This window comes from Parasteatoda tepidariorum, chromosome 4 (genome assembly GCF_982258835.1).
Source record: "Parasteatoda tepidariorum strain Cologne lab strain chromosome 4, Ptep-v5.0, whole genome shotgun sequence".
In the NCBI taxonomy this organism is placed as follows: Eukaryota; Metazoa; Arthropoda; class Arachnida; order Araneae; family Theridiidae; genus Parasteatoda; species Parasteatoda tepidariorum.
This window is the reverse complement of record NC_141758.1, coordinates 456,591-469,503: the sequence shown is the minus strand read 5'-3', so window position 1 is coordinate 469,503 and position 12,913 is coordinate 456,591. Positions and strand designations below refer to the sequence as shown.

Here is a 12,913-nt window from a genome sequence, read left to right as displayed (position 1 = left end):
AGATGGGAAGAAAGCCGAAGGACGCAAAACAATGACTCATACAGTTAGGCCCAGATTCGCTGATCACTTCTGACGATGACGGGTTTTTTTTCTTCCGTTTCTCGACACTTTTTCGTTACTCTTCTACTAATTTTTACTTGCTACAAATTATTATATATTTTTTTTTTGTCTAGATTAAATGTTCTTAAATTGTGTAAAAATGCTTAATTTATTTGTTTTCAGAAATGATTAACAATAAAAATAAAGCAACTCTAACAAAAATAACTGATGCGTGAATGAAAAAAATATATTTTTAAGCATTAAATACCAGTTTTATTTTATAAATTGGAAAATTTTATCTAGCTTTTTGTTTTAAAATGTATGGATTAAAAACAAAGAAATATATTTTTCAAGGGATTTTGCACATTTATTATTATTATAGTTTTGACATAAAACTAAGAAGGGATCTAATTTTTATAATACGTAGTAGTAGATGATTATTTGAGTCGATATTTTTAGTAGATGATTATTTCGGATTTTAATGATTATGTTTTGCATGTTATTAGAACTAGAAATTGTATCTAAACAATGACATAAAATGAGCTTAGGAAAATTTAGAAAATCAAATGCAGTCTTCAAACAAGGTTTAGATAGAAAAAAAAAAACATATCAAAAGCATGATTATAATTTGTATTTTTTTCCTGTGGAAGTGTGATTGTTAGAAGTGACAAATTAAAATAAAGTAAGCAACCTTAGATAACAAATATTTTATTAAGTAGCAAATTCAAAAATCATAAATAAAAATGTAAACACAAATTTTACTGAAATATGTTAAACTTTGAGTAACATTTAAAAAAAGTATAATTTTTACCCATCACACTAATAAATTAAAATAAAGTAAGCAACCTTTGACAAATATTTTATTAAGTAGCAAATTCAAAAAATGATTAATAAAATGTAAACACAAATTTTACTGAAATATGTTAAACTTAGAGTAACATTTAAAAAAGTATAATTTTTACCCATCACAACCGTAGATAACAAATATTTTATTAAGTAGCAAATTCAAAAAATGATAAATAAAATGTAAACACAAATTTTACTGAAATATGTTAAACTTAGAGTAACATTTAAAAAAGAATAATTTTTACTCATCACAACCTTACATAACAAATATTTTATTAAGTAGCAAATTCAAAAAATGATAAATAAAATGTAAACACAAATTTTACTGAAATATGTTAAACTTTGAGTAACATTTAAAAAAGTATAATTTTTACCTATCAACTTAGATTTTTAGTGGATTTCATAAGTGTTTTTAATTTTCTTTCTTTAGCTTTTGAATGGGAGGCATAACAAATGCTATCATTTTTCAATTTACAATAGTTATTTAATAAGATGTTTACAAATTTCTTTACAATACAATGAATGACAACATCTGAAGAATGTTCATTATCACAATAATCAAAATTTAAGTGTTTCTCTTCATCATTCAATACAGCTTTGATTATGTTTAAAGAAATAATTCTCTGATTATGAACTTTTAAAAAATTTTCTTCAAATTCAGTTAATAGTTTTGAAATAATTACATAAGAGTACAAACCAATAGTTATAAATGAACGGCATAACCAGCAAGGTAAACAATAACAGGCATAATTCTATTAGATTGTTGCAAATCCTCTTCTGTTACATTTATTTCAAATTTGTTATTGCATAGTAAATTACTGTTAAGAAATTCAGATTCGTTCTCAATATTGTTTAAATCTATTTTAACATAGCCAAAAACATTTGATTTTAAAATCAATGGCAAAGTAGATTGAAGCCTCAGCGTCATTTCTGATTCATATAATTGAGTTATTGATATATCATACTGGCCGCCAGCTAATTGTCTATATTTACCGAATCTTGCTTCTAAACTATCAGTTTGAAATTTACCTGCCAGTATAAATTTTAAACCTAACTCTTCAGTGCAATAGCGACAAATTTTTTGTATGCCTTGTGTTGTTAAAGATAGAGCTAAGTGAGTTTCTGAGGTTAATCTACCAGTATCAGAAATAGCTTTGCCCCATAATGATAACCATTCAAGAAATGCACTTAAATATCTAAAAGAAAAATCGTTTAATCTCAAGGGCTTTTGATATTCATTCCTTTTATGAAATCCTTTAGTTACTGTTTTAACATTCATAATATCCCACCAATTTACAAAAATTTCTATATATTCTGCTGTTGATATTAGATCTAAAATATTACATTTTTCCTTAAGTGAATTTATAGCTCCTATTAACTGTCTATTGAATATATTTAAAGCAAGTTTTACGTTTTGTCTTTCAATGTTAAAAGGAAAAAGAGCTTTTGTAATCAATGTGGGTGCATACTTAACCAAATTAGACCTTTCAAATTCGTGTAACTTACGTAAAAATTGAAATGAAGCAGTTTTTAATGGTACATTTTTTACATTATCATTAGTGTCAATATCATTAGTAACATCTACCTGAAATTCTGGATAAAACATACAAGAATTATAATTTTTTTGATTTAGCCAATTGTTCCTAACACACTTAATTATATGAACACTATCAATAATAAAAAATAATTTTCTACTGCTATCAAATGGGTGTGGATATTCAACCTGAACTTTAGGAGGTGTTGAAAATTTGGACATTGCCTTGCGGTTTATAGAATTATTGTCACTTATGACACAAAATGTATGAAAACCTATAGTTTCAAGACCAATTAATGTCTTTTTAATAAACTCATAGAGTGCATCAGCATTCACGGTGTTTACTGGCATTATTGCTACAACATCTTTGAAACTTGATTCCACACTCTGCACCATATAAACATAGGCAGAGTTAGCAGCCTCAATAGAATTATATGATGCTCCTAATATATCGCCACCCTTAAAGTCAAGAAAAGGTTTTAAATGGACTTCATCTATCATAACAGTAACGGTTTTATCTGCATCAGTTAAATAATCAAATTTCTGTTTAATGTAAGATAAGAAGTTTTCCTCAGTGGATTCATTTTTAGGACTAATATCATATGACATAATCAATTTTTTTATAGTTGAATGATGCGGTAGAATAACATAACCACTGCTTCTCAAAAAATTATATGCATGAGGAGATATAGATAAAAACAATGAAGAAAAAATGAGAAAGTCTGTAGAGTATCGGTTTTGATTTTTTTGAGTAAAAAGTAAAGATTGCTGCTCTTTTAGAAAGTTAATACCTAATTTTTGATTATCTGAGCTTAAGTTTTCTAATTCTGTAAGTTGGACAGTTATAGAGTTAATAAGATTTGGAATATTATCAAACTTTAGATCATTAGACTTATTTAAATAACATAAAACATTTGAAATTTGCTGAACATTACTGATGATTAGAGGAAATGTTAAATCATGAAGTTTCTTAATCTTTACATTATCAATAAAAACACTTAAAGATAGATTTTGATCAACTATTACAGTAATATATGTGGGAACCTGATCAACAAATTTGATTTTCACAAAAGAAAAACTATTTTCAATACTTACCGGATTAAAAACACCATTTAAATCCACTAAGCTAGATTTTTCTATCAGTTCAATTAGAGTATCTACTTTAAATTTTACATTATGCTGTTCATAAAGTTCTAAACTTTCAGCAAGGACGCTTTCCAACTGGCACATTTCTATTCTTTTTCTCTTTGCCTCTGGCTCTTCTCGAATTGGCTCATTTTTGGTCATATATTCTGGACATCCAGGAATTATAGATGGAATAGCCTCCTTTGTTAACCTTGGTTGTTCATAGGGCACAACTGTTTTCTTTCCAGTTTTTTCACAAACAAATTCCACAGCTTTCCTAATGTCATTTTCCTTGAAATGCATCTCACATACCTATAACAAAATGAATACATTATTTATATGTGCATTTAAAATAAATATTATATACTATATTCATGCATGAAAAATTAATAGATTTTTGTAGAAAAATTAAGAGATTTAAATTTCAAAATCAAATTAAAAAAAATTTGCTTTAAGCAGTTACATTATATTAGGGTCAAACAAAAATGTTTTAAAGTTTGAGCAAAAATTTAATAAAATACTAAAATTATTAATATTTTTATAAAATAAAACTCTGTAAAAATAACTATATATATATATAAAAATAGCTATATAGTTATTTTGTCATTATACACAAAATTTATTACAATAGTTTCGATATGATTGATAAGAACAACTTAATTATTACGATTAATTTATCCACAATTTAAAATAATTTACTCTAAGTAAAAATATAATAAAGAATCATAATTACATTTTTAAAATTAAAAACAAATATTACTCACTTTAGAATTCTTTGTAACTTCAAAATCTCTTGGTATGGCGGCAAACCATTTCTTACGTAATTCTTCATCTTTGGGAAATCCGAAAACAGATACTTTTGTACCATCAACTTTGTAATTTCCTCTACAGTTTGGTACACAGCATTTAAATACCATTATTCATAACACTAAGAATTAAATTAATGCTGAAATTTATAACATTTGTAGAATAAATATAAATTTTACGAAGAACGTTTACATCAGGCACCGACGGTTGTTTACAAATTCTAATCAAAAATATTCGCCAATTGGCTGAATGCGTACACAGGTTACAATACTTCAGAATATCGCCAATGGCTCGTTTGATCAGATTCGGATTTTTTCGAAAAAATAGCTACCCTGACTGGTTTTCCTCTGGGCCTAACTCTACTACGTCATCATCGCCTATAGTAACCCGTTGTGAGGCTTGATTCCTCTAGGAGGTATTTATCCTACACCCACTCATCCAGATCTGGCAACAACTTATCTCCCAAATCAGTGTGATGTGTAATAGATCTTCTGTAACCTTTATTGCAACTGCATAAAGAACTTCAAAAATCGTTTTATAACTAACACTTCATATTGGGGCGAATTTCACCTTCCCCAGTTACGTTTGGAGATGGAAAAAATGGTTTATGTTCATTTTTCACAAAAATTACAATTGAATCACCATATGTTGATTAAGTCAAGTTTAGACAAATCAATAACGTAGAAAATATGTTCTCACCGAGAATTATTACGCAGTGCAGATGGGCCTTTCGAGGGGAAACTGTTATTGTCAGCGCGCAAATTCGTTTTCTCTCTTACACAGCTTCTCATACACATCTTTCATACACAGCTTTCATGTACATTTATCGTTCTTCTCCTAAATCTTCAAATAGGATGGAATGAACATACAAGGGGAGTACGGAGCATAATTTGAGGCACGTACGAACACGCATGTAAAAAAAAGCTATAATTAAAAAATATTGTTAAATAACAACATCATCAGCAAATTTCTAATTTTCCTGCGGCTATGTTAATACAAAACACTCAATGCGAAATAATTAAATAATTATTTTTTAATACTATCCTTGAATGAAAAAAGTATTTTGAACTGAAACGATTGTCGTATAGAAAATTTGTTAACAATTTCTTTAAACTTAACTTATGAAAATATGTATTAATTTATGAAAATATTTTTTGCTCGTTTTCAATTTCATTTCAGTACACGATAGAAATAAATTGATATTTTTGTTGTAATTCTAAAACTTGTTAAGTCTTGCAATTATGCTAAAGAAGAATGATCAGTAGGTGTCCGTAGATGGCAATGCAAATTTTTTTCTCAAATCCTAGAAAAGCTAATACTAGTTGAATACGGAAAATCATTTTCAGAATTTGCAACCAGGATTGATTGGAAAACAGCTATTTTTTAAAACTTATTTTATTTCAAAGTCAGATTTGGCAACGGAGAATGGCATTCAAACTTCTTTCTAAACCGATCGCAAACAAATACCGTGGAGAAAAAAAATAAATTTGTCCTTGTTCTAAAAGAAAAAAAAAAGGTGTATGGATTAGAGGTTATCAAGGACTCGGTCAATAGGTCTTTGAGAAATGGACAATGGACAAGATATGAAGTTCTTCGTTGGACAATAAGTCGTGCGTTTGCGCTTTAGGTAGAAAGCTTAAGAGTTTTGGAAGAAAAACTGAATTTTATCATCTGCTCCAAATAGTTGTTCTCCGATAACGAAAAATGGAAACAAATGCCGGTGTCTGGCAAAATGCATTTAAGAATTTTCTGCTCTTAAATTGTGTTCTTAAATTATTTCTGATGTATTGTATGAAATACTTAAAACTGACATCAGTTTTAAAAAAATGACATTCCGAATACAGTTTTATTGAAAATGCAATATTTCTTTTATATACAACAACATGATTATCCTTTTCAAATGGAATTCTTGTGTTAAGTATAATCAAACAGCTTTATGATAAAGGAACATATTCCCTACGATATGTTTAATTTCTGCATTATTTATTACTAAAAATAGATTTTTTCTTCATTTAGTTTAAATCAAGGTTCCTGCAATGAAAGAAATATAAACAGAAATATAAAAATATAATTAATAATAATAGTTTCTTAGCATTTTTTACTGAAGGCAAAAATTTAAATAATTTTTAAAAATACAAATTTTAAATGAAATATCAGTTTAACCAGTTAAAGATGTTTTTGAATGAAATGTATTAATGTAAAAAAGTTATCGCATAGTAATTTAATAAGTAGTTGATCTCAAAAGAAGTACAATACGAAAGGTGAGATAAATTGATATATTAACAACCGATTTTGATGAAATTTCATATGTATATTCAGTAGGTCTGAGAATAAGTTTACAACAATTTTTTTTTGTTATTTTTTTGGACATATTTTTCTTTTGTTATCTTATATATATAAAAATCACATGTCACAGTTTTAGTGTTTATACTCCTCCATAACGGCTTGACCGATTTTGATGAAATTTTATATGTATATTCAGTAGGTCTGAGAATAGGTGCATAACTAATTGTTTTGGACAAATTTTGTTTTTTTGTTATCTTATATATAAAAATTTCATGTCACAGTTTCAGTGTTTATACTCCATCGAAACGGCTTGACCGATTTTGATGAAATTTTATACGTATATTCAGTAGGTCTAAGAGTAGGTTTATAACAAATTTTTTTTCTTCAATTTTGGGACAAATTTTTTTTTGTTATTTTTTTATGGTGTGGCATTAAAAAATACATTCAGTCCTTAATTTTCAACCTCGTACCATAAACCCCTACTTTTTAATAGCATTTTATATTTTTTAACCCCGGTCGATAGCTGATCAATTAACAGTTGATCAACTATCCCCGCCAGGGGAAAGTTGGATGTCTGGTTATTTTGCTTCGTAGTTTGAACCCACCACGGCTGTGCAACAGCACACGATTAGTCGTTAAAAAATTAATGAACAACGTTATTATTTTAAATGGGGGAAAGTATATTACTTCCACGAATCCCTATTATACCCACATATGTGCCAATTCAATTTAAACGCATTCAGTTCCCCATTAGATCGGCATTTGCAACGACTATTAATAAATTTCAAGGTCAAACAATGTCTGTTTTTGGCTTTGATTTGAGCACACCATGTTTTTCACACCGACAATTATACGTGGCAATCTCTCGAGTGGGCAAACCATCCAGTTTATTTGTGTTAGCTAAAGATGGAATGACAAAAAATATTGTACACTACATTACACTAACAAGGGAAACTAGGGAAGTGTGACTCGCCAATTTTGAAATAAACTAGTGGGATGTATGCCTTATGAGGAATAATTTTAGGGGGCAACATTCGTTCCGGCCCATAGAAGGTCCTGTGAGAGATAAAAAATAATTCAATATATAGAAAAATCGGTATTTTATTACTTCAATGCAGACTATTAGTTATTGTAATTATCTCATACTCTAATTTTGTGGTACTTTCGCGTACTATATAACGCATATTTATTGTCAAAATCGATTTCGAAAATTTTATATATCTGTAGATTTTCAGAAAAACATGTTAGGTTAATTTAAAAAAAAAAAATTGACATCAAATTTTTTTTTTTTTTCAAAAAATTTTCAAAATTAATTGGAGTATGTAAATGCAAATCAATTAATTAATTTGCTAATTAATTTATTAATTTTCTAAATAATTTATTAATTAGCAACTTAATTAATTATCCAATAATTATAAATTAATCGGAGTATGGGACAATTACAATAACTAATAGTCTGCATTTAAGTAATAAAATACCGATTTTTCTATATATTGAATTATTTTTTATCTCTCACAGGACCTTCTATGGGCCGAAACGAATGTTGCCCCCTAAAATTATTCCTCATAAGGCATACATCCCACTAGTTTATTTCAAAATTGGCGAGTCACACTTCCCTAGTTTCCCTTGTAAGAGATTAATATTGTTGACTAATATTTTTAGAATTCGTTATAACCTATAAATAACCCATTGTCTGCCGGGTCAGCTAGTATATATATATATATATATATATATATATATATATATATACACAATTACCTATTTTAACGCTTTTATACTAATTTGGATATACTTAGAAATGAAATGAATTTTCATAGAATTGAAGGATAAGAAAACGTATACCTCATCAAATGCTAAATAATTTTCTTTTATTATTTTAGGCAGTTTTAGAAAGGTTAATTAGAAAAGGCAATAATTTTTTTTTTGTTTTTTTTTTTTTTTTGGAGTGGATGCTTTGAATGTAATAAACATGGGTAGAATATGTTTTTAGTATTGTTTTGAAACATCCTTTCAATTTTGTTTGTAATCGAAAAGTTTGAGAGAGCAATGATTATATATTACATAATCTATATTTAAATATGTTCCTAGGTAGCAAAAATATGTATTTAGGATAAACAAAAGAATATAAAGAAAAAATATTATGTTCAATAGATTTTACCAATAATTTAAGTCAACAATTACCAATAATTAAGAGCTCCCTTGTCTTCTGGATTGAGTTAAAAATGACAAGGCTACGATGTTGAACATTGGTAGTCGGGTCGGCTGTTCAACGACGGTTATAAAATAAAAGTAGTTAACAAAAAAATGCATTAGTACACTTTGTTCTAATAACTTTCCTTTCGTTTCGTTCTACTAATGCTCTATTAATTAAAAAGTGCAGAACTGCTATTGCCGTAGTTTGCGGAAGCGTGTTTAATAAGGCTATAGTAACGCTGATAAGTTTCGAGAGACGATACAACAAAAATTAATATGTACTTAAGAAAAAAAATTGGTGGAAGAAGGTACAAATTAATTCTAGTTATTTAATTCAAATTACAGTGACACTGATACGTTTTAAGTGATGATATGAGAAATACAGGACGAATCGAAGGACTTATTGGAAGAAAGTTTTTGGTTATTCGATTTTGACTTTAGTAACACTAATAAAAGTCGATATAAAAAATGCGTGATGCATAAGAATTGAAGAGCTCAGTGGAAAAAGATACAAAATTAATTTAGTTGATTAAGTTTAAATGAATTCAGGCTGTGCAGTAACGCTGATGAGTTTCTGGTGACAATGAGAGAAACACGTGACAGCCATTTTGGATACCATTTTAGTGAATCCATTCAGACACTAATAAGCTTATAGTAACGATATGAGAATCATAGGATGTAAAAGAATTAAAAAGCTTATTAATTCGAATTATATCATTATATATTTTGATTCAAAATATATTATATGTAATACTGTAATACTTTTAGAAGATGATATTTTACCCAAAATGTTTTTCGTAAACAGCTGCTACCAAATTTTCTAAATCAGATATTCTTAAATTAACACTTAACACACTTAAAACACTTCTAAGATACCAGGATAGCCTGACTGGTAGGGCACTGGGCCCAAGTCCAAGAGGTCGTGGGTTCGATCCCTGCTGGTCGAAGACTCTCCGTGTATACATGATTCTCCATTTACTGTAGTAAATGGTAAATGGTGACTAATGCACGTTAAATCAGTCGAGTCACAAAGCCTCCTATGTTCCCATAACAAATCATACCTCTGGGGGTACTGATCTAGAAGTTTCCATGTCTTCTGGATTGGTTCAAAATTACTACGGAGTTGAACATTGGTAGTCGTAAACCCAAAATTGGGTCGGCTAATCAACGACGGTTCTAAAAAGGAGGGCGTTGAAATTTTGTTTGCTTCTTAGGGGAGCGGCAACGTTAAAAAGGTTGAGAATCTATTGTTTTAGGGGAAATTTTCCGTTCTATTAATGACATAACTTCTCCAATTTCCATCAGGTTTGCATTAACAACTTATATAATAGATTGCTGTAATTTCTTCGAACATCAGATTTTTTTAATGTTTTATTTCATAAAAATGAAGGTTTGTTAAGTTACAGTACGAAAAATGGCTTAAAAGTAAGTGTTAAATAATTTAAATAATCAACACTTATAAACATCAAAACAAGTCCTATTATAATATGCCTGACATAAAAGTTAATTGGATAAAAATTGGAAAAGATAAACTATCTACTAAAGTTTTGAAATATAAAACATATCATTAAAAAATGCTTTTAATTTTCGTACGTTACAGGAACGTGAGTTTACACCTTTCAGAAACTGTTCTCGAAGTGAGCAAACCCTGAATAACTTTTGATTTAACGATCGAATTTTTACGTTCTAGAAGTAAATTTTAATGGTCATACATGCTAATTAATTAGTGCAGACGATATTATAAGTTACAAAAACAGACACTAAAACGAACTTTCTCTGAATAAACATGCCATTTTATCAGCGGATTCAGATCCCCAAAATATAAGAGGTAGCCGCAATCTGGGAAGTTTGGTCAGGAGAGCGTTCCATAGTTTAAATCTCTTTTAGTGTTAATTTTGCGTGTTTCGCTAATCTTGAAAATTTTGTAAGCGAAATGAGAAGTTTTTGCGCACGATTCATTTATCCTAAGATTAATTCCGTGCAAAAATTATTTTTAGTTGACATTTATTATTTTATTTAATAGTATACCATATCGAATAATTTATCTTTGCGTCATTTCAGTTGTGGAATTCGGTGAAGGAAGACTGGGGCAAGACAAGGGTGTGGAAACCCAGTTTCGTGTCTTGGGAACTGAAAAGAGGTGAGCTGAAGCAGTGGTTCGATGACACATGCATTGCTCTGCAATCTGCTGATCAACCCAACATTGAGAGAGAAATGGAATAGTCTTTCCAACTCTTAATTGACAGATTCTTCTCCTTAAAACAATGAATGACATACAATGCGTATTTAATCATCCTATAATGAACAGTCCACTTTAATAATTTTTGAACGGTTGGTCGGATTCTGAAAAGTGCTTCAAAGAAATCTCTTGAAATAAGTGTAAGAGTTGAGAGTGACGAAACATGCTTATTTTGACCAAACAATGCAAGTTTCCATCCCAAATTTGGATTTATCACTCCCAAAAAATAGGGGATAGACTTGTTTTGAAACGCTGACTTTCATAGCTTAACCATTATAACGTTTGGAAATTCAAAAATTTCAAATATTTATTACTCTAATGTTATTATTATAATGTGTAATGCTTCTCATCATATCTTTTGAATGATTCGTTAAATTACAATAATTCTTTCACAAAAGGTTGAAAGCTTTAACCGAAAGACAAGTAGGCAATATAATGTTGAATTTAGATGAATTAAATAATTTGCATTAATTAATTTGTTAATGATGAAGAAAATTTCAATTGTAAGGTATAAAAATTTTTACATATTCAGAATTTTCAAAATTGTTGCAACCTAAATCTAGATTTTGATGTTTGACCCATAAAATAGTGCTTAAAAAGTAATTAAAAGTAAATTGTAGAATGGTATTAAATTAAACTCCATTTTGAGATTAAATCATCAAATTGCTACAAGTTAATCTATAAATGAAAGATTTAATTGTTTTTTTAATCATTTGCACCTGTGAAATTAAGAAACACTCATATTTTTAAGAATTTTGTCGATAGAAAACTGGTAGATAGTCATCTTTTTTTTTTAACTCGATATTTTTTCTTCTCTTTAACTTCATGTGTTTTATTTTTGTTTACTTCCAACCTTCTTCATTAGTAATTTAACAGCAGATTCATTAAAACGTTCTTTTCTGCAATGGTGCTACTGTTTTTAAATTATACAAGCCTCCAATTTGCGAACTTAGACTGATTAAAATTGTTAAAGGGAGAATCAATTGAAATTTTAACTATAAAATTCTAGATAATTCATAATTAGCTGTTTTAATGTTTTGAATTAAATGCTAATAAAATATTGAAAAAAAAAACAGTGTATATATTTTTAAATGTTTAAAAAGTTTCTTTTTTTTTCTGTTTAGTAACCAACTATCAACCTATTTATAAGAAAAATGTCTCTCAGTGAAAAAAAAATCCATTCTTTTGGTCTTTGATTATAAATGTGTTTTAAAAAGGATTTTAACCTTCAGTGTATACATATTAATGAAAGATATAAATAATTTGATAATTATGTATTTATGTTTAAAAATAATATCAAAAATAAATTAATTTCTGATGAATTGGCGGAATTTATTTGCACGGAAAAATATCTTCCTTGAGAGTTGGCAAGTCTGTGCTTACTTAGCACATAAAAAAATACTACTGTATTAAGTACCGTAAACCGGGGCGAGTCTACCCATCCAGGGGGGAGTCTACCCATTTTAGTTTTATTTAATTTTCACTATTTTAAATTGCAAATAAAAAAATTTTTACCGACGGAGGACTTAGTTCAGACTCTAAGGAAGATGGCGCTGTAGTAGTTTGAGCCAATTTTATTTATTTGATGTCTTTTTAACCGACCTGTTCAAACGTCTTTTGAGAGATTTGTATTGAAAATCAGCAAACTTTTAGTTGGTGCTCCGTAAGTATATTATTATTATTACTATTTTCACTTTGGTTAAGTGATAAACTTATCTAAGACTAAGATTACATTAATTTTATATGAAAAGAAACAAAAAAGAATGTAAGTTTTGCTGTTGTAAACAAAAAGCCAGAATTCGCGGGGCGAGTTTACCCGTTCGTATTTAGTTTTAATAAACCAT

The 12,913-nt window shown here is 28.5% G+C and overlaps 1 protein-coding gene across 4 annotated transcripts in view; it reads left to right on the top strand.

The window, feature by feature from the left end:
• LOC107442993 (uncharacterized) overlaps window positions 1-12,391 on the top strand; it is a 128,669-nt gene extending 116,278 nt beyond the window's left edge. For 3 of the 4 annotated variants that reach the window (XM_087160496.1, XM_087160494.1, XM_087160495.1), the window contains one exon: window positions 10,892-12,391. In XM_087160496.1, coding sequence (XP_087016622.1) covers window positions 10,892-11,053 — 162 coding nt within the window. In that variant the 3' untranslated portion in view covers window positions 11,054-12,391. The remainder of the gene's footprint in view (window positions 1-10,891) is intronic. The other variant, XM_087160497.1, reaches the window with a different exon arrangement.
• The last annotated feature ends 522 nt before the right edge of the window (window positions 12,392-12,913 follow it).